At 33.8% G+C, this 23,217-nt stretch overlaps 3 protein-coding genes across 4 annotated transcripts; 1 reads left to right on the top strand and 2 right to left on the bottom strand.

Annotated features, from left to right (window-relative positions):
• Positions 1–12,073: 12,073 nt before the first annotated feature.
• On the top strand, positions 12,074–13,893 carry LOC112732446 (uncharacterized). Its single transcript, XM_025781166.3, has 6 exons — positions 12,074–12,414; positions 12,498–12,559; positions 12,641–12,773; positions 12,862–12,934; positions 13,308–13,373; positions 13,496–13,893. Exons 1-6 carry the CDS (start codon positions 12,275–12,277, stop codon positions 13,709–13,711), a joined length of 690 nt encoding a protein of 229 aa, XP_025636951.1. The 5' UTR covers positions 12,074–12,274; the 3' UTR covers positions 13,712–13,893.
• Positions 13,894–13,948: 55 nt separating this feature from the next.
• On the bottom strand, positions 13,949–15,223 carry LOC112732447 (uncharacterized). 2 transcript variants are annotated; one of them, XM_025781167.3, is made up of 2 exons: positions 14,291–15,223; positions 13,949–14,183 (listed from the first exon to the last, which is right to left on the bottom strand). In XM_025781167.3, the coding sequence occupies exons 1-2, from the start codon at positions 14,912–14,914 to the stop codon at positions 14,178–14,180; spliced, it is 630 nt and encodes a 209-aa protein (XP_025636952.1). In that variant the 5' UTR covers positions 14,915–15,223; the 3' UTR covers positions 13,949–14,177. The 2 variants fall into 2 exon arrangements, with proteins under 2 accessions (XP_025636952.1, XP_025636953.1); XM_025781168.3 differs by having other exon boundaries at positions 14,336–15,083.
• A 3,994-nt stretch (positions 15,224–19,217) lies between these two features.
• Positions 19,218–20,640, bottom strand: LOC112732448 (uncharacterized). The gene is made up of 2 exons (XM_025781169.3): positions 19,572–20,640; positions 19,218–19,462 (listed from the first exon to the last, which is right to left on the bottom strand). The coding sequence occupies exons 1-2, from the start codon at positions 20,517–20,519 to the stop codon at positions 19,451–19,453; spliced, it is 960 nt and encodes a 319-aa protein (XP_025636954.1). The 5' UTR covers positions 20,520–20,640; the 3' UTR covers positions 19,218–19,450.
• Between the last annotated feature and the right edge of the window lie 2,577 nt (positions 20,641–23,217).

Here is a 23,217-nt window from a genome sequence, read left to right on the forward strand (position 1 = left end):
TTTTTTTATTTGTTTACTAATCTGACTAATGTAGAACTGGATTTGCTTCAGTTAAAAAGTCCATTGAAACAAGAAAAAATAATATATTGTTCACCGAACTCAATCATGTGAGTGGCGTTATATTAGATAGATGTCTATGAGCCATCACCTAAGGAACCAAGCCATTATCCATCCTTCAGACAAGTCCTGACCAAGCTATTACCCATCCTTGATGCACAGCTACTTTCAAGATACCACAGTCTACGTGTTAATAAAGTAAAAAAGCACAAAAAAATCTATATTTCTGTACCAATTTAGATCTGTACAGTAGTATTCCCATTTTAGCTTAAGCTAACGTGATGACTAACATGTCTCATGCAAGGTTTTGAAAATCAGACCGATCATCGAATCGTTTTAATCACCGATTCACTGGTTTATTGGTCCAATTGGTTTAATCGTGATTCAACCAAAAACACCATTTTAGAATAAAATAATAAATAAATTATAGAAAGCTCTCATCAACACAATAAAAAATAATCAACAAATCAACAACACAATAAAAATTATAAAACATGTTTATTGCTATAACATAAAATTATAGAACATGTTTGTTTAATAATTAATACATTGATAGTATTAAATGTTTTCCAAGCATCTAATCAAATTTGTTTTCAGATGATGGTGAAAATTCATAAATTGAATAGTGTAAATTCATAAAAAAAATATGCACTTCTAAAGTTTGTAAATTCTGAAATGACAATCAAGTCCAAGAACAAAATATGCCAATCTTGATACACATTTCCCGTGCAATGAGCTTGGCTTATATTATAAACCCTAAAGGAGATACTATAACTGTAAAACCAATCCTTCAAAAATGTTTTCAAAGCATCACAGAGCAGTGCCCTCTTCTGACATTGTATGGATAAAGGGGAAAATTAAAATACAAATTGTTCATGTGAAGTGAAGATTACATTGAAGGAACAGGAATCTCAGGCCTTATGAAGGAGTTCAGAAGCTAAACCTAAAACCAATCTTGCCACGATCATGATCATGCTTCCTGAGTATGTAAAAGTAGTTACCATGAGAAACAAGAATCATGCATATGAGAATACAAAGTTTTGGTACAAAGCAACTAAAATAGTAGAATAACAACGATTCTAAGAACAATGCTAATCTTCCAGTTTTGATTCACTAAATTACAATGATAAATTCAAATATGAAATAATATGCTAGTCCTGAGAAGGGTAGCTAACAAAATCATATAGTTTCTCTGCTAATGTAGTGCACAAACACAAAAGGTAAAGCACTTATAAGGCAGAGGTTATATGTCACAAACATTTAATCAATAATCAATAATCAGTAAATTAAAATAATAAAATCACAACACAAAATAGTAGCACAGCAGAGAAACATAATGACATAATGAAACCCCATAGATTCACCCGCCACTGCTTAAATCAATGTATAAATGAAATATGATGGTAGATATATCCACAATTCAACACCAATAAATTTGTACGGAACATGGAATAAAGCCAATAGATTCAAACTAATACTATTATTACCACCTCAATCACACATAACTCTACTACATTAAAATTCTTTATGGGTTTTCTAAGTCATCAAACTGATACCAATTCCTTTTTGTTCATTACTACTTTGTTCATATTTGTTAGCATCCATTTGTGTTTGGGCTCTGTGAATGAAACAATCACATTAAACGCATCCATTAAAGACAATCACACAATTACCTCAAACAACACTAACTTTAGCTCGGATTCTTTATCCCTCCAAACTCAACCAATCGCTATGCCACAATATGGTACGTCTCTGACTCTAACATCATATGGATAGTAAATGGAGATCAAGCCGTGAAAGATTCTTCAGGGATTATCATGATTCACAAGGATGGCAACCCGTAGTAATGGATGGAAGAAACTATATCGTTTGGTCAAAAAACCACATTCTCAACTAAATATGTCACCAATATCTCAAGTGCTTAGCTTCAAGATAATAGTAACCTTGTTCTTAAGGATGGCAACACTAGAAAAACAGTTTGGGAGAGTTTCACCCACCCTGTGGATGTAGCGGAGCCAACGATGAAAATCACGGCGAACAAGTTCACAGGCAATAAAAAAGATTAAAAAAATGAAGAACAGGTGAACTTTGAGTCACTGATCTTTGATCACAGAGGGGGACAGACGGCAACAAGACGGTGGAAGTTCAAGGTAATCCTCCCGACACAGCGATGGTAGAGTTCCGCAACTAGTGCTCTGTGATGATGTTAGCAGAATGGATTGGGGGTGGATGGACGGACGGACGGACGAACGGATGGAGGCTTTGAGTGCGACGGACGTCGACGATGTGCCACTGCTTGCGGCGGTGGTGATGGCTAGGGGATTTTTGGCTCAATTTGTTTCTGATTTCTGAATGGAAGAAGAAAGGGAGAAATGGGCAGTGGGAGAAAGAAAGGGAGAACGGGGCCGTGTGCATGTCTGATCCAAGGTTGCAAGAACCGGATAGGTCATTAAAACGGTCGAGTCACTGGTTCAATGGTTCAACTGGAGTCGAACCGTAGTTGAACTAATTTAATTAAATATAGAGTAAAATTATAAAAAAAATCAACATATAATTTTAAATATTTAAATTCAATAATTTCTAAACTAATAAAATTTAAAATTTGACAATTTCACATAACTTATCCATAATTTATCACTAAAAGTTCATAAACAACTTCAAATATCAAAGTTTATAACTAAAAAGAAATCAAAACGCACATAAATGACAAACACAAAATGTTCTACCACCAAAAGAAACAACATTACCGCAGCCATTACAACAATTAGTCAGTTCAGCAAAATTCAGGAATCAAAATTGAATTTACATACAGCAGGCCAGCCATTATAAACTACTGAAATTAGTGAATTACATATAGCAAAATTCAGAGAATTACATAATACATACAACAACAATTACAACAATTCTAGCAAAATTCAAAATCCAAAATTCCAGCAAAATTTAAATTCCAACAACCATTACATATGTTTAACCAAATAATCCAAAATTGAATTACATACAGCAGCTATTACATACAGAAGCAGAACTCTGCATCAATCCATATAATTAACCAAATAAAGAACTCTGCATCAATTCATATAATTCATCAACAAAATAAAAAAATGGTTGAAAAACCAGCACAACTCACCGCGGCAGAGAACAGAGAAGGCGTCTAGGTTACGGTAGCAGAACATAGCAGCTTCTGACGACATTGACAGAGCAGCTTCCGCCGACCAGACCACCAGACTAGCTTCAGACTTTAGACGACGATGCCGTAGCAGTAGCTTCAATCCGCGACGGTGACTTCCTTCCGCCCGTTGAAGGTCCTTCTGACCGGTGACAGCGTCGATTGTGGTAGACTAGGAGGGATAATGGCTAATAAATCACTATTTTATGATTTATCTTATGCTCAATTGAGTGAATTTTATCAATCTTTCATACACTTATCCATACAAAATGCATGGTTTTACATTTTCCTTCCTGATTTTGTGCTATAATTGGAAACATGTTTCTTTGGTCTTAAATTTGCTATGTTTAATCCTCTCTTATTACCATTCGATGCCATGATATATGTGTTAAGTGTTTTCAGAGATTATAGGGCAGGAATGGCTTAGAGGATGGAAAGAAAGCATGCAAAAGTGGAAGGAATACAAGAAACTGAAGGAATTGCTAAAGTTGTCCAACTTGACCTCTTGGTACTAAATCGACTATAACTTGAGCTACACAGGTCCAAATGACGCTGTTCCAGTTGCGTTGGAAAGATAACATCTGGGGCTTCACAATGATATATAATTTGCCATAGCTTCCCTGAAGCCAGGCGACGCACATGCGGACGCGTGACCTAGAAAAAACCTAATCCACACTAACGCGTTGACGACGCTCCCACGTGACTTTGCAGCGACCTGTGCGTACCAGAAATCGCTAAGAGAGATTTCTGGGCTGTTTTTGACTTAGTTTTTAGCCCAGAAAACACAGATTAGAGGCTATAAAGTGGGGGAATCCATTCAACAATTCATACAATATTCAGAACAGAGAATTTTAGGTTTTTAGATGTAGTTTTAGAGAGAGAGAGAGAGAGAGAGAGGCTCTCTCCTCTTTCTTAGGTTTTAGAATTAGGATTTCTCTTAATTTATGGTTATTTCTTCATATCAGGTTCAATGTTTCCAACTTTAATTTTATGTTCTCTTCTACTTTTAGTTACTCTAATACTTTTACTTGTTAATTACTTATGTTGCCAAATTGGCTTATGAATTTTTCCATGTTAAATTTGAATATTCTATTTAATATAATTCGAGGTATTTCAGATTTATGATTGTTTTATTCTATTTATGATACTTTTAATTTAATTTAGATTTTTCTCCTTTTGGTTTTGGTTAAGTAATTGGTAACACTTGAGTTATCAAACTCAACGGTTGATTGAGAATTGGAAACTGCTGATTGATTTGGATCGCTCTAAAGCTAGTCTTTCCACAGGAGTTGACTAGGACTTGAGGATCAAATTGATTGATCCACTTGACTTTCCTTTATTTAGTAAGGGTTAACTAAGTGGGAGCAACAACAATTCTCATCACACCTGATAAGGATAACTAGGATGGAATTTCCGGTTCTTATACCTTGCCAAGAGTTTTCTTTATAATTATTAATTTATTTTTATTGCTATTTAAATTATTTGTTTCCTATTTCAAAAAAAAAACCCCAAAAACATACCTTTTTCCATAACCAATAATAAATCATACCTCCCTGCAATTCCTTGAGAAGACGATCCAAGGTTTAAATACTTCGGTTATAAATTTTATTGGGTTTTGTTGCTTGTGACAACCAAGTTTTTGTACGAAAGGATTTTAGTTGGTTTAGAAACTATACTTACAATGAGATATTAATTGTGAATTTCTGTACTAGAAAAAATTCGTTCGTCAAAATGGCGCTATTGCCGGGGAATTGCAAACGTGTGCCTTATTATTGGTTATTGTAAATGTTTTCTTTTGCTTGTTTATTTGTTTTTATTTTTGTTTTTAATTTTTATTAGTTACTATGAGTTCTCACCCCCGTCGCTTTGAGTTTGGTTCTAATGTTGTTGAAAGGAATGGAAGCTATAACAGGAACATGCATCAAGGTCAAAATAATCAAAGATGGAAGGAGCCACGAGGATCTGATCAACCCTTTCGGCAACAACACCTTCCAAGATACCATGGACAACGACCATCCTACAATGCATGCCATGACAATAGTTATGGTGGACCCTTTCGTGACAAACCACCTCCACCAAATTACTATGGTCAGGAGCCATTCCGAGGTGCATACCAAGATGATAGATATGGTGGACCCCCTTGTAGTTACCAACAAGCCCCATCATATGCTTATGAACCACCTCCCCAACACACCTTTGAACCACCATACTCACAAGCCCCTTTTACACCATTCACTTCCATATGACCCTAACCCATATCCACCCCAACCTCTACTGGATGACAACACCATTGATGTTATTCACCAAGGGCAAACAGAGCTTCATACCACACTTGCCTCTATCACTAGTCTCATGTCTACACTCCAAAATCTTATACCCCGCATGAACCAACCCTCTACCTCTAATATTCAACCCTCAAGCTTTAGTGCACTTCCTTTTCAACCACATAATAATCTTTCCATCCCATCACCACCCTCCATGGAAGAGCACCCACATCCATCAATCCAAGAGCAAGATGATCCCTGCTATGCTATTGACAAGGAACAAGAGAAAAGGGATCGTCTTCGCGAATTCATACTTCATAAAAAGCTAGAGGAGGCCCTACAGGTGGAGGTAGTAGAGACCCTTGAAGTCGAAGGAGTGGATGAAGAATTAGTGAAGGAAGACAACAAGGAGGAGCTGGATTTTGTACTTGAAGATGAAGGAGTAGTTGAAAGGAGTTGTCATGGAAAGAAAATCATCAAGGATGAGTACGATTTTATACTAAAACAACTGGACAAAGCAGTAATTATTGAAGAGGAAGACGTGGTTGAAGACTTAGGATATGCAGAACCTCCATGGGAGCCTCCAGTCATAGAACCTCCCTCCAAGAAGCTTGAATTTGATGTTGAAGAGGGTGTACAACCTCCAAGGCATATCATGGTTGAAGACTTTGAAGGGGATGATCAAGAGATGGACTCAATCATTGATGAACCCTTATCTACAATAGAACCCTCTTCCATTGGACTTGACATGGAGATTAAAGAAGAAGAAGCACAACCTCACATGCCCTTGGAAAGCAATGAAGAGGAGATTGAATTGGAAGAAAGCTACCAAGAGGAAGAGGTTGAAATTGAAGAGGCTTACAAGGAGGTGGAAGAATTCAAAGAAGAGTACAAGGGAGTGGAGCTTGCAAGATCATTAGAAACACCTCTCCCAAAGCCATTACCATCCAATACAACATTCAAGTGGGTAAAATTCTTATCTTTGACCTTTACTTTTCCACTTGAATATGGTTTACTTGAGACAGATGGTCAACTTAGAGATCTTTGTGGCATTAAGAGTAAAAGGGAGATGGGTAGTGGTTGGCAACACTATCCTAGGTTCGTTATGGTTGGAAGCTCAAGGCCTGATTGCAAGGGTTGGCATAATTCTCAATTAATTGGGTCTAGGAGGATGTTTGGGTGCCTAAATGAGAATTCTAAGGCTGAACCACCCGGATGGAATCATCATGATCCACTTGAAGACGGGTGCAAAAGCAAGGTTTGGGACCTCGGAATTCATTCCAACAATCAACACTTATGGGGCCTTGTCACTTGCTTTAACTTGCTTGAAGGATTTATGCAACTAGTGTGGGATTCCAGAGGCCATTGAAATTACAAACATTGGTGGGGATTCCTGGATGAGTTCAAGCACAAGCCACCATAACAGGGAGCTCATCAAATGTCCAACTTAAGGACTTTAACTAAAAGTGCTAGGTGGGAGATAACCCACCATGGTATAATCATTCCTTTTTATTCTTAATCTTATTTTATTTTATTTTTACTAGTGTTCATTCATAATTTCTGCATAGTCATCTGCATTCTGCATTAAAAAAAATGCACGCAATGCATAAGCGTCGCTGGCGCGTCCGCGTCATATGTGCCTTGGACACGAGAAGAAAGGAAGTAGAGAGTCACGCGAGAGCGTAGCTGGAGGCGTGCCTTAGGCACAAGCATGCCTATGCGACCGCATCACCCACGCGACTGCATCATTCTGAAAAAGAGCCTCCCACGCGACCGCGTCACACACGCAAACGCATGGCCCTGCAAAATCGACGTAAAGAGGTGTATGACAGAGAGATATGATGAAGCTGGGCTGGAATGGTGCTAGAAGCACAAGCCCTATCACGCGTCCGTTTCGTTTTTCAAAATATGGCCATTCACGCGACCGCGTCACCCACGCGAACGCGTCACCCAGATTTTTGGCAAAATGCGTATAAAACAGAGAGTTGTGCGTACGCGAGGCTGCACTCGCGCCAATAGCACAAATCAGGTCACGCGATTGCGTGACCCACGCGTCCGAGTCACCTGAACTTATCACACATCACGCGTTCGCGTGCTCCACGCGTCCGCGTCACATGCAACACATAGCTTATCCAGATCAGCCAAATATCTTATCTTATCTTTCCCCCAAATCCAATTCTTTTCTTTTTCCTTCTTATTTCTCTCTTCTACCTTCTTCCCTCTTTATTCTTTCTCACTTTTTACTTTCTCCTCCCTTATTTTTCACATCCATTATTAAGGTTATTTTCATTCTTTCTTTACTTTTTACTTTTCCTTTATTATTTTTATTTATGTTTTCTTTCTCTTTTTACTTTCATTATCTATATTTTGCTTTTCTTTCTTTTCTTTTCTTTTTATTCCTTTAATTGGTGATAGAAATTTATTTGGGTGATTATTTTCTTCTATAATTACTTGTGAATATATTGTGGAATTGTTTGACAATTAATATTACTTCTTAAAGGGTTGCTTGCATGTTCAAAATAATACTTTCAATAACATATTTATCATGCATGCTAAGTGTTTGTGAAAAAGCCCGTATGGCATCATGCATTACTTTTATATCATTCTCCTACTCTAATGCCTGTTTTTTCACAAAATCCCTTTTATATTTTATTGATTAAATATAATTGTCAATACAAACAGATTGTTAGTTTGAAAGAATTGATAATCAAACTTGGACATTTAATGCTTGATCTATGCTACTCATGCCTTTGTCGGCATGCCAATAAACATCTTGCATCTACTTGCCATCACATGCACTTGCTATATTTCCATTGATGAACTTTTCACATGTAGTAATGACCATGTGTTAACGACATCCCTCTTTACCGTACATTGATTATCACTTATACCATCTCCTTCCTTGCTCTAACCCTTAAGTTTTAAAGTTACTTACTTTTTCCCTTTTTAGGATGGTCACCAAGAAGGGTAAAGAGAAAACTGCTCCAAAAACACCAGCAAGGAGAGAAACCAAGAGACCTCCAACTAAGGCGCCTCCATCTACAAGCGTCAGTTGGAGCAACCCGTCCACTTGTACATCTCAGCATGCACCGAAGACGGTGCAATCTATAAGTGTGGGGAGGTCGATACTGATCTCCATGGGTTACTTACTCTTCTATCTCAACACCAATGGTTTATTTTCCTTGTTAGTTGTTGCATTTGCATGTTTGATTGCATATTTGTTTGATTTTGTGCATATTTTACCACCACTTGGTTAAAGTGATATTTTCTTCTTCAAGAAACTTTTTATAACATTTCACTAATTTGAATTAAATTTTTATTGAACTTGTTTGAATAAATATTTTACTGGAACATGGTTTTGAGCTCGAACACACAAAACCTGTGAGATTTTGAGCTTAATTGATTGGTTGCATTTTATCAACCAATGTTTTATTTTTGGTGTGTGTTTTTCTCTCTAAAATTGTGATCTTTGTCTTGCTTAATTCTATATTTCCATGGTCTGATGTATGCATGCACTTACATGATTGAGGCCCTTGTTTCACTAAGCTTACATACCCATATGGCCTTAACCTTTCATTATCCTTTGCAAACCAATTTGAGCCTATTATACCCCTTTGTTCTTTACTTTAGCACATCATTAACTCTAAGCGAAAAACAATAATGTCCTTAATTTGAATCCTTGGTTAGCTTAGATTAGTGAGAGTGCTCATGATTTAAGTGTGGGAAAATTGGGTTTGGAAACATTTGGTTTGAGAATTGAGTATGTTAGAATTTTCTGAAAATGTGAAAGAATGTTGAGAACATATTCATGCATTCAATAATTTAATCATATGCATTGAAAAAATTAGAAAAAAATAAAATAAAATAAAATAATAAAAAAATAATAATTTGAAAAAAAAAAGAGAAAAAGAAAATAAAAAGAGCAAATAACAAAAAGGGGACAAAATGCCCCAAAGTAAATAGTGAAAGCAATGCATATGTACTGTACTTGAAATTAGGATGCATGAATATGTGGAAAACATGGTTAATAGATAGTTATATGTGGTATTATGATTACATGGATTGTCTAAAGTTAGGTGGAAAGTTTAAGTTAATTAAGGATTCAGATTTTAGTCCACTTGGCCAAATACAATCCTACCTTGACTCTAACCCCATTACAACCCTTAAAAGACCTCTTGCTATGTGTATCTGTGCATTAAATTTTTGTTGATTGTTAGACGAAGAACAAGCCTTAGAAAGCAAGGTTAGTAGAAAATTGAGAGAATCGAACCTTAAATACTTGAGTGATTAGAGTGTATACACTTCCGGTGAGGGTTCGATGCTCGATTCTTTGTTCTCGGCTTTCATAAGCTATTTTCTTCTGCAAGTTTACTTGTACTTTATTTTGTAATTTGAATTAGTGAAATCCAGTTCATATTTGTTCTTAAAAGATTTGTTTACTTTTAAACCAAGTAGGTAAAAACATTTTGCATGTAGTTGCATTCATATAGATAGGTTGCATTTCATACATTCTACCATTCCTCTTCACTCTCTTATAGCCTCTCTTGAACTTAGCATGAGGACATGCTAATGTTTAAGGGTGGGGAGGTTGATAAACCACTATTTTACGGTTTATCTTGTGCTCAATTGAGTGGATTTTATCAATCTTTCATACACTTATCCATACAAAATGCATGGTTTTACATTTTCCTTCATGATTTTGTGCTATGATTGGAAACATGTTTCTTTGGTCTTAAATTTGCTATGTTTAATCCTCTATTATTACCATTCGATGCCGTGATATGTGTGTTAAGTGTTTTCAGAGATTATAGGTCAGGAATGGCTTAGGGGATGGAAATGAAGCATGCAAAAGTGGAAGGAATACAAGAAACTGAAGGAATTGCTAAAGCTGTCCAGCCTGACCTCTTAGTACTAAATCGATTATAACATGAGCTATAGAGGTCCAAATGACGTGGTTCTAGTTGCGTTGGAAAGCTAACATACGGGGCTTCGCAACGATATATAATTTGCCATAGCTGCCCCGAAGCCAGCCGATGCGCACGCGTGGATCACGCGGACGCGTGACCTGGAAAAAACCCAATCCACACTAACGCGTGGACGACGCTCCCGCGTGACTTTGCAGCGACCTGTACGTACCAAAAATTGCTAGGAGAGATTTCTGAGCTATTTTTGACCCAGTTTTCGGCCCAGAAAACAGAGATTAGAGGCTATAAAGTGGGAGAATCCATTCAACAATTCATACAACATTCAGAACAGAGAATTTCAGGTTTTTAGATGTAGTTTTAGAGAGAGAGAGAGAGGCTCTCTCCTCTTTCTTAGATTTTAGAATTAGGATTTCTCTTAATTTATGGTTATTTCTTCATATCAGGTTCAATGTTCCCAACTTTAATTTTATGTTCTCTTCTACTTTTAGTTACTCTAATGCTTTTACTTGTTAATTACTTATGTTGCCAAATTGGCTTATGAATTTTGCCATGTTAGATTTGAATATTCTATTTAATATAATTCGAGGTATTTCAGATTTATGATTGTTTTATTCTATTTATGATGCTTTTAATTTAATTTAGATTTTTCTCCTTTTGGTTTTGGTTAAGTAATTGGTAACACTTGAGTTTTCAAACTCAGCGGTTGATTGAGAATTGGAAACTACTGATTGATTTGGATTGCTCTAAAGCTAGTATTTCCACAGGAGTTGACTAGGACTTGAGGATCAAATTGATTGGTCCACTTGACTTTCCTTTATTTAGTAAGGGTGGGAGCAACAACAATTCTCATCACACCTGATAAGGATAACTAGGATAGAATTTCCAGTTCTTATACCTTTCCAAGAGTTTTCTTTATAATTATTAATTTATTTTTCTTGCTATTTAAATTATTTGTTCCCTATTTCAAAAAAAATCCAAAAATATACCTTTTTCCATAACCAATAATAAATTACACCTCCCTGCAATTCCTTGAGAAGACGACCCGAGGTTTAAATACTTCGGTTATAAATTTTATTGGGTTTTGTTACTTGTGACAACCAAGTTTTTGTACGAAAGGATTTTAGTTGGTTTAGAAACTATACTTACAACGAAATATTAATTGTGAATTTCTTTACTAGCAAAAATTCGTTCGTCAATGGCCTTCGTTGTTGGATGAAGATTGGAACTTGGAAGAGAAATTAGGGTTGAATGTGTGGTGGCTAGTGAGTGACGGGACTGAGGTCTCCAGTTTGCATAAGGGGTTGGGTTGGGTTACCGGGTCATGCGGTCAGCGAATGCGGGTTTCTTTTTTTTTTTTCGCGTCTCAAAATGACGCTGTTTAGGATCCAGGGTTAGAAACCGGTACTTTTAAAAAACCGGCCGACCGGTTAACCACTAGTTCAACTGATTTTTTCACCGATTTTTTGCAAGGCAGTTTTGGAGGTCAACCGGATTGGCCAGATGACCGGTTCCTGTTAACTCAGTTGAATCGGCCGGTCCGATCTGATTTTTAAAACCTTGGTCTGATCCTTTTTTGAAAACCGGCCGCGTCCCTGTTTTCCTGCCGGTTCAGTGGTTTTCTGGCAGTTTTTGAGTGGCGGTTTTTCAACATAAACCGAATTGGGGCAGCGTTATGTAACTTATGTTAGAGGCAGGCGATGATACTTTTGGCGCGAAAATGGGTAGCGCGGGCAAGTATAATCACCAATCAGTAATCACTAAATCAGTAATAACTAGTTTAGGTTTAGAACATAAAACACCAAACCTAATTGGGGCTTTTGATTTTGGGTCTTTGTTTTGGTATTATCGGTAAGGCAAGCGGCATGGATTGTCTACCAGCTGCAAAGCGACGGCGTGAGAGCAAAGACCACGGCGACGTTGAACCCTCAGCCTCAGCAGCTGCTCCTGTGGTTGTGTTGGCTCATGGGGCCGGTGCTCCTTCCTCTTCTGATTGGATGAAAAGGTTTCTACTTTAATCACTTTATCAAAATTTGTTATTACTTAGATCTTCTGAAAACTCTCTTATCTTTGATCTCTATGCAATAGATGGAAGAGAATGCTGAAGGAGGCACTCCAAGCTGCTGATGTTGTCACTTTTGATTATCCCTGTTAGTTTCCTTCTTTTCATTCTGCATTGAAATTGCTAGATCTACACTATGCTAATCTGTTTTTTTCCCATGTGCTGCCAGATATCACTGGAAAGAAGAAGGCTCCTCCAAAGGCAGAAAAATTGGTGGACTCTCACTCTGAAATTGTCAAGCAAACTGCTGCTAAGTACCCTGGTCATCCCATCATACTTGCAGGCAAATCAATGGGTTCAAGGTATCTTGTTTTTCTTTCTCTTATTTGGGATCTGGAACTTCTATTAGCATTATTATAAGCAAAGTTATGTATGTGTTTTGTGTTGCAGAGTGGGATGCATGGTGGCTAGCTTGGAAGATATTAATGTTTCTGCTGTTGTATGCCTTGGCTACCCGTTGAAGGTTTTATTTTCTTTCGTATAATTACATTTCATCTCATATAATTCATAAACTAGCTATCCAATTTGCCGAAATAACTGATGAAGCTGTCCTCCTATGAGCATTTAACATGACTCCCTGAAAAGCATCAATTTTTTTAATTTTAATAATGCTACTATTTCCTTCCCTATTTCCATTTCCATTTATTCTTGGCTTGCTGCATCATTTCTGCTTTGTGATTTGTGATACTGCAATGCTTGAGCTATTATGGTTATTGTGTGTGTGTGTGTGTGTGTGTTATTCCCGCTGAAACAGAGATCTCGCTCATACTAGAGGAACAGAGTTTGAATAATTGAATATAACAAGGACTCTATTAATTTAGTTACAAAACTTTCAGGGAATCAATGGTGCAATTAGAGATGAAACACTGTTACAGCTAACAGTTCCAACAATGTTTGTACAGGTAATCTTCCACGTAGTTGTTATTTTTATTCAGTTTCTATCAGAATGGTATTCTCATACTGCGTGCTTGGACATTGTTATATATATTATCTTAGTGTCTATTTTGCGTTATGTGTTGCACAGGGCAGCAAGGATACTCTCTGTCCACTTGAGAAGTTAGAAGCCACTAGGAAGAAAATGAAAACCCCCAATGAGCTGCATGTCATTGATGGTGGTGACCACTCCTTCAAGATTGGTAAGAAGCATCTGCAAGCAAATGGTTCCACCCAAGAAGAAGCTGAAGATCACGCCTTGAAAGCCATTGCAGCTTTCATTTCCAAGTCTCTTGATGGACAATGAATGTGCGTGTATATTGTCTGGTATGTAATGTGTATTGTATCTTGCTTGGTTTTAATCTAAGCCTTCTTGTGAATCTTGTCAGTTAAGCTGTAATTATATCCTCTGTAATTTGGCTTGTTAGCAGAATAGACACTTTAATTGACAGACATACTTGATAAGGAAAGTTCTAGTTTTTAACCAAATGCGGTTTTTTATATCCGTATTGACTAGATTAGGTATAGGTACTATAAGATCATATGGTAGAACAGACCGCTCACAATGGCAGACTTTTAACATCTATTATTCCACAAAAGGCACAAAGCCACAAACAACCAATTGTTATATTGGCATTTATTTCCCCAGCTATATTAGGTACAAGAATTATATTAAATCACAAAGACACTGTTTATTTGTAAACATGTTTTCTTCTCTACGCTTGTCACATAAGCTTTGTTTATTAGCGTCCTGTCCGCAGCTTCTCCTAGCATCAATTCTGCAGATGCAACCAAAAACAGAGGTTAAAGAGACTAATCCTTTGAAGCAAATTAAACTTTGTTTTAACTCAACATGCATGCAATTAAAGATGTCAAATACTCTTGCCTTGGTTTTTGGCTTTGGGCACTTTTCGTTGTTAAGTGCACTTGCCTTAGTTTTTTGCTTTGGGCACTTCTCGTTGTCACTGTCGCTGTCACTGCTGCTGCTACTGCTGTTGTTTCCTTCATTGCTATGGCGGGACATGCCATTTCTAATCCTCTGGAACAAATTCACGTCCTTCCTGTTATTGTTGGGATCTGCATGCTTCCTGGGATGAGTACCAAAGCATGTTGTAGTGGTACCATAAGGAGGGTATTCATACTCATCGGTCTGAGTGATCTGAGCTTGGACCACGGTAAGTGTGATCTGGGTTTTGGACACCCCATGCTTCTTGTCATGTTGTGTCTGTGATTGTCCATAGTAATGAGTCTCTTTCTTAGAGTTAGTGTTACCGTGCGACTCAATCTCGGTTTGGCTGTAGCATTGAACTTGGTTTTGGCTGTTGCCATGGCGGCCATGGTGCCCTTTGAAAGCCTTGCTTGTCATATCAGATATCTTTTGGCCAAAGGAACTGTGTTGGGTGGTTTTTGGTTGGCAGATGTCATTGGCGACAGTGGTGGTGGGTTTCTGGCTTCTTGGTGGGCAAGGCTCGATAGTGGTGGCAGGTTTGTGGCACTGAGCAGAAGCCATTGTAATAGCTAAATTTTATGGTGCGTGCTTACTTCTAATTTTGTTTTCCCTTGAGTTGCATGATATGTATTGTATTAAGGGCCTTTTATTAGCACCAGAGTGGAGCTCCACTTTCCCTCTAGAATGATGATTTATGAAATTAAAATAACCATTTCGAATTATGGCTTGAAGAAAAGTAGCCTTATCATGTTATTAACAGAAAGGAAAAGAACGGAACTTATTCTCTGACTCGTTTCGAAACGTATCGGAAAATAAATCAAGTGAAAGAACCTAATTTCGTGGCATTAATACCACACATCGCAGAAACATGCTGAATAAGTTCTACTCCCACTCAATTTATGGAGCAGGAATTTAAGGAAAAAATAAAATAAAATGAAGTGCGTATAACATTTTTGTTTTGGGGAATCAACTCACATATAAGCATATATAATTTCTAATAAGATTTCTCTACTTTTTTTAGCTATCGAAGTCAAGTATATGGTATCTTAGAAATTGTTCTCAAATCTTTCTATTTAACGTATCAAATTTTGGAAAAGAATAATGAGTCATGGAATCATCATTTCTCTCTTAAAAACGAAATACATAATGGGGAATTTCTTCCCTAGATAATGGTATGCATATTAAAAATTAGAAAAAATGATAAATAGGGTACTCATCTTTTATTTAAAAGATAAATAAGTCATCAAATAATTGAAAATATAAAAATATTTTTTACATTGTAAAACGTGAGATATTTAAGTCTCTCTAAAGAACTTATCTGTCCTTATATATTTTGGACAAAAGAACTTAAATATTTTGCACTTTAGAAGATAAAGAATATTTTTGTATTTTCAATTTGTTAGAAACTTATGTATCTTCGAGTTAAAAAGTCAGTGATTTATCTGTCTTTTTTTTTTTCTAAATTATAAAAATTTTATGTACATACAAAAAATTAATCATTAAACTATTATGTATTTGTGTATAAATATATGTATTGTTTAATTTATTTTTAATATATATTTTATATAAATAATTAATTTAGTAACTGATTTTTGATACGTGAGTAACATGGTTGTAAAAATTATAAACTTCAAATTAGCTCTTTAACTTTTTTCATAATTCAAATTTATAAGTTAAAAATGGCACAATAATTTTTTTAAATATATATAATTTTGATATATTCATTATAAAAATATTTTTCATTGAAAATCATAATATAAATAAGTTTTATAATAATTTAAGCACTTTTTTTCATCAGATGGAGTTGTAATAGTTGATGTGTAAAAAAAGAGTATATATTTAAATAGGTCTATGGAGAATTTTGTGTCGGATGTTTTTATCTCCAAAAAAATCCTATTACATTGAGGTGTTTAAACTTTATAAAAATAGGATAGATAATAAATCTCTATTTTAGTTAAATCCATTGTTTTTACTTGAACAAATAGGTTCTCAAAAGTGTGATGAAAGAATCTATATATACTTACTTTTATAAAGTTTAAGGATCTTTATGTAATAAAAAATTTTTTGAAACAAAAATATTCGATGCAAAATTTTTTAGGGATTTATTTGAGTATATATTCGTAAAAAAATAATTATTTTTATTAATGTGAAAAAAAATTAACCCTTTTATATATATATATAAACTTGACATTATGATTTATTATTAGTTAGAAGAAGGCATATATAATGGAATTGAAATTAAGCTCGTATTTGATTCATTTAATAACTAAATGCACTTGATACAAAATAACAATCAAATAAAAAATTCACTGAAATTGAAAATGAAAATAGAATTGTTTGACTCCTAGTAAAGATATTGGTTAAGTAATGACTTGTTTTAACTTTTAAGGACTCCATGAGTGTGTTTGGTTTAGTGTTTGTGTTATAATACTTATGTATAATTGTCTAGAAAATCTCAATTTTTTGTTTGACTTTTTTTTTTTTAAAGATATAAATGTGATTCTATACTTAAAACAATAAATTATAACTTTTGTGTTTAATAGTTACGTTAAATAAACAATTGAAAAAATTTATTTTTTTTTGTCAATTTTATCCTTCATTCTTATATATTGTATATTATTGTCTTTTTTAAGAAATTTTTGGTACTCATTATTCATATATAATGTTCTTTTTTATAGAATTTTTCTTTGTTATTTTATTTTATTTGATTTGGTACAATTTTGATCGTAGGTTCTTGAATTAAAATGTACTTTGTTTATCATTGTTAATTTTTTATAATATAAATTATTGATCTAATTAAAAAGATCAAATTAAATAAAAAATAGTACCCAAAAAAAGTATTGAAAAATTATGACAAAAAATATTAAATGTCAACAATTAAATTTAAGTTCTTTTAAAAAAAAATTATAGTCAAAAGAGTGTTGAAAAAAAGTGTGGTTTTGAATAATATAAATCCATGTCTTTTTTTAGTAATTTTTATCTAAACATAATTTTAAATAATATAATCTAAACAACATTTATTTTACTATAATCTAATTTCTTATAAAAATTGTCAAACATAAATAATCATGTTAACATTAACTTAGCTTCTCATCAAAATCAAATTTAAAAAATTAATTTGGTGCAAACTCTTTTTTTGCAAACTTTAATCTACAAACTCTTTTTGCAAACTTTAATCTAAACATACACCATATCTCATGTTATATCCGTGGTTCTTTTTCTTTTTATGGTTATTTTCTTTGCTTTTCTTTCTTTCGTTCTTATTTTATTTTATTTTTAACTGTAGTTCTTTAATATGCATGAGAATGTAGAAGCAGTAGCGCACTTTTAGTTGTGCACATAGTAATCGAGTTTATTAGTAATAATTTTTTAAAAAGGAATAGATTATTAAACGATACTAAAAAATTTACTGATAAAAAAAAATTTAAAAGATGTTAACGATAAATAAGTTTTCGAAAAATTTTAAAACGCGACAAAAAAAATTAAATATCAAATATATATTCTAAAAAATAATTTTAGAGAACAAATTTTAATACAATTTTTTGTAAGTATTTTTAGAAAAATAAAATCTTTTTATTTTTAAAATTTAATCATTTTATATCAAGTGAATTCTTTTTTAATTTTTTTTTATTATGAACGACTAAATTGTTTTGAAAAATAAAAAGAAAAATTTAGAGAGAATTATTTTTTTGAATTTTTTTGTATACTTTTTAAATATTTATTTATATATTGTTACAATTTAGACTAAATGAATAAACTGTTTACTAAATACAAAAATTTGTTTTATTATTTATAGAAAATATAGTATTTATTGATTATTTTTGTTGTATTTTTAAATGATAAAAAGAACATGAGTAGTGCTAGGGAGCCAATGGCGTAAGTGTACAATATGTACAATGGGCTAAATCTTTGGTTTATGAATTAAATGAACATCACTTATACTATGCAGAATAACCATCCGGATACCAGGGATAATAAACATCTCATGAGGTTCAAACTCTTAACCTTCCGCATCTGGAACTCTTATACCATGTTCTGAAACCACTCATCCCAAAAGCATAACCTGACAGGATAACGTAACACTAATAATGATATCTCTAATACTTTCTAAACCTTCATTGTACACATTGTACGCTTAGGCCATTGGCTCCCTAGACTTTCTCAAAGAACATATATAACTTGGAAAATAATGTATACACACACCAGATGGGAAAGCATATATCGTTATTTAAAAGATACAGATATGTAATAATCTATGGTTCAATTTACCTTTATAATATTGATTGCGTGATTTAACGAATTTTGTTTTTACTAAACAAAGATATGCAATTTTACTGCAAGTGACCGAGTGTTAAAGTGGGGAGATCAAATCAGAATTTTAGGACAATAAATAATATATGATATATAAACGAAAATACTTGATAACAAAAAAAAATTAATAAAAAATAATTAAAATTTATTTATTTAGTATTTATTAATTATTATAATAATTAATAAATATTAAATAAAATAAATTCTCACAGTTTTTTTATTTTTTATTTTTTTTAGCATTTAGATGTTGTAAAAAGGTTTTGTTTTCTAGTTGAAGGTTAATTCCATCTGACAGAATTACATTAGTTATGATGACTCGGTGGTGCATCAATATCCCTCCGTTAAATAATGGTTAAGTTAAAGAGAAACAGTGCATATTGGTTTGAGAGTGAACTCTTCACTGGGCAAAGATACGGGTGATAAACTAAGAGCGTGTTTGGTAAAGGAAAGAAAAAATATAGGTAATGGAAAATCGATAAATACATTATACGATTCGTTTGTTCTGGTGATAAAACTATAGGCAAATGCGAGAGGCATGAGATGCGAGAGAGCGTGATGTTAAATTCAAACAGTTTTATTGATAGTAATAAGGAGATCGAGCAAGCACACAATGCATTTAGGTCTCAATCTCGGAGTCACACCATACATAATCAAAGTACATCACTTTTATTTATTTATTTATTTATTTTAAATTAGGATATTTTATTTATTCTGAGCAGTGGCCAGTGGCTACACACTTGACATCATAGGAGCTGTGATGAAGAATCCAGAGCTGGTGCTTACTGCTTAATTGCAATTCTGCATACACACACACACAATTCAAATTAATTAAACCAATAATGGACATTGAATTGCAAATGTGTAATGTCAGGAGAAAGATTTAGTTAGTTAGTTATATAGAACATGCCTTCCTGCTCCTCCTGCCGCAGTTGTTTTCGTTGTCGCTGTCACTCTCACTGCTGTCACTCTCGCTGCTGCTGCAATCGCTGTTGCGGCCGGACAACCCATCCTTGATCTTCTGGAACATGCCCCTGCTCTTGTGCTCCTTCTTGCTTCTTCCATTACTGCACCTCCCGCTGCCGCTATTCGCGGTGGTCTTTGTTTGGCTGTGGTAGTAATCAGTTTCAGTGGTTTTGTTGGTCGCAACATACCCTCCTCCACTGTGGGCTGTCATGTTGGTTTTGTTGCTGCCATGGCATTGGGATTGGATTCCCCCATTGTTGTGGTGGTTAGCACCGCCACAGGCTTGGGTATGGGTATGGGATTGGGTGCATCCTTTGTGGAGGCTACCACCATAGCCTCCTCCATTGTTGTGGTGGTTAGCACCGCCACAAGCTTGGGTATGGGTGTGGGATTGGGTGCATCCTTTGTGGAGGCTACCACCATAGCCTCCTCCATTGTTGTGGTGGTTAGCACCACCACAGGCTTGGGTATGGGTGTGGGATTGGGTGCATCCTTTGTGGAGGCTACCACCATAGCCTCCTCCATTGTTTTGGTGGTTAGCACCGCCACAGGCTTGGGTATGGGTGTGGGATTGGATGCATCCTTTGTGGAGGCTACCAGCATAGCCTCCTCCATTGTTATGGTGGTTAGCAGCACCATAGCCTTGGGTATGGGTATGGGAATGGGAGCATCCACTGTGGTGGCTGCCACCATGGCATTGGGAATTGGTATGGGTTTGGGTGGCTCCAATGTGGTGGTTGCTGCTACCATGGCAGTGTTGCTGGGCATGGGTGGCAACTGGCACCATTGTGGTGGCCTTTGATATCTCAGAAACCTTTTGCCCAATGGATGATTGGGTCTTCTGCTGGTAGCAGGTTTCTTGGCATATTTTGTGGCACTGAACTGAGGTCATGGCTAAAAGCTTATTGCTGTGTAGTGATTATTTGTTTGTTTAGTTGGTTGGTTGCTTGTGATTTTTGAATGAGGCTCTTAATATGTATTTATAGGCAGGGATTGATTGCATGGGGTTTTGTTTCCCATCTCTATCTCTACCTCTATGTAACCTAATAGGAAGAGTACTAGAGCAGCAATTTTTATATTTTGTAATTATTAATTGATTATTAATAATATTTTTAATAGTGTAAAATTAAATTTAATAATATAAATTATTTTTTTATAATTAAATGCTGACCAATTTTTTAAAATATTGCTACCACAAAACTTTCTCTTGTTATTATACTAAGGAATTTTTCTTTTTTTTCTTCTCGCTGACTAGTCCAACAATAATACAAAGTATCTTTAAAAAAATATTATTTAAATATTAAAATTAACCGATAAAATTAATCATTATATATTTTTAAAAATATATGTATACTTTAATATATATTTTATATTAATAATTAATTATAATGATTGAATTTAATATACAAACTAATAAAGTTGAGTATCTTTCTTATTGTATTCTATCATGTCATTACTTTTTTGCCTACTTTTTTTTATCATCATCACTTCATTTCTGCCCACCGAATATGTGCCAAATTAATTTCCTTCAAAAGAATAAAATAATGAGAAAGTCTTAAACATTTAATATAAAAAATATTTAAAATTTATAACTCAAATCTAATTAAAAGAAGATGCTTGTTTCCATACATAATTAGTTAATACGTATCAATTCGATAAAAAATTAGATGAATACAAAAATGTCATATAAATTAATTTAATTATCATTTATCTTTAATTTTTTTTAAATATTAAACCACTAGATATATTAAATTATTCTTACTAATAATTATAAAAAATAAACATATCCTTTTAAATATTTTTGTTAAAAAACTAAATAATCCTTTCTTATTATTATGACAAAAGTATTCCTATAAAATAAAAAAATCAAATAATTAGATTAATCAAATATTTCTTCCCGGCACAATTCTTAGTTCACCTCCGATGACGGAATGTCCAATGCCCGCGAACGCGTCCTCCACGGTAGCAATGCCATCAACACCGGTCACAACCGCGCTAACTTGGACTTCTTCATCTGCTCCGGCTTTCCATAGGATCTAAAAAGATAGATGATGATGAACAATGAACAACAAAATTTTTAAATTAATGATATTTGATTTTAATGTTTTTATTGTATAAGGATATTTTTTCACACTAATAAAAAATATTTAATTTTTTAACAAAAATATTTTAAAGGATATATTTATTTTTTTATAATTATTTATAAAGATATTTTAATATATATGTAATATAATATCTTTATTGAAAAATTAAAAATAAATACTTATCAAGATAATATAATCTATGTAGTATTTTTTTATTCGTCTAAATTTTTATCGTATAAATATGTATTAATTAATTATCGTGCCAAAATAAATATTTTAAAAAATATTTAAAATTTAAATTTAACATAAATTTATCTTTAATAAGTTTTATAATAGAATTATTTTACAATTTATTATACGGAAATTAATTTGGTTATGGATAAAATAATGGTGAGTTGCTTGAATATGGATGTATGGTGAGTTGTCCACAAATGTGGACCTGCGTTGCTCAGTGACCTGCAAAATGCAGGCTGCGATTGGAATGAGAAGTGAACCAGGTTGCAAAACGTGTCCTGCATGCAAAACGTGTCCTGCATGCCGACAGGAGCAGGTGTTGACCAGCATGGGGCTAGGCAAAACGCAGGTTGCGTTTGTTAGCCTTGCAAAGCCAAACAGAAGTTGCGTTTTGCAGGCTTCCTAGCTGCATGCGCGCCACGTGTCTTGGAGGGTATTTATCTGGGTGCTTAAAAGCCAAAACGCAGATAGGTAAGGGAGCCAAGTAAAAAACGAAGTTACTGAAGCAAATTGAGGAAGAGTTGAAGGAGAGTGAAGAAGCAAGAGTGAAGAGGGTTAAAAGTGAAGTTACGGGAGAAGAAGTATACGGTATAGAAAGAAAAAATGGTGCATGATTTTACCAAACCGAAAAAATATATTATTGAGTATTTGGATCATCCTCAATGGGTAAGTAATTTTTCTTTAATATTTAACGATGAATATAAATATTTATTCGAATTTTATTTATTTGTACTGTAATTAGTACTATTGTGATTATTAATATTATTATTACTAATATTATATTGTTATTTATTTTTCATTACGGTTTAATTTTTTTTACTAATGTTATTATATTATTATTGTTATTATTAGGCAAATTAATTTCTGTATTATTATTATTATTATTATTATTATTATTATTATTATTATTATTATTATGGGTATGATAATGATAATGAGAATAATTTATTAATATTTTTTAATAATAATACTGTGTAATAATTTATTATTATTTTTTAGTGATTTATGATTATTTTTCATGATAATAGTAATAATACTGTTTAGTAAATGGTTTTTTTAACAATGTTTAATTAAAAAAATTATTATTTTTTAATAATTTATTAATATTTTCTAATAATAAGTAATACTATTTATTAATAAAATACCATTTAGGATAATGTTAATATAATGAATGGTTATTATTATTGTTATATTTGAGTAATTATTATTATGATTAGTATATTATTATTTGTTTATAATACTGGTTATGATAGTGTGAATAAGTTATTATTA

Source organism: Arachis hypogaea, chromosome 13 (genome assembly GCF_003086295.3).
Source record: "Arachis hypogaea cultivar Tifrunner chromosome 13, arahy.Tifrunner.gnm2.J5K5, whole genome shotgun sequence".
NCBI lineage: Eukaryota > Viridiplantae > Streptophyta > Magnoliopsida > Fabales > Fabaceae > Arachis > Arachis hypogaea.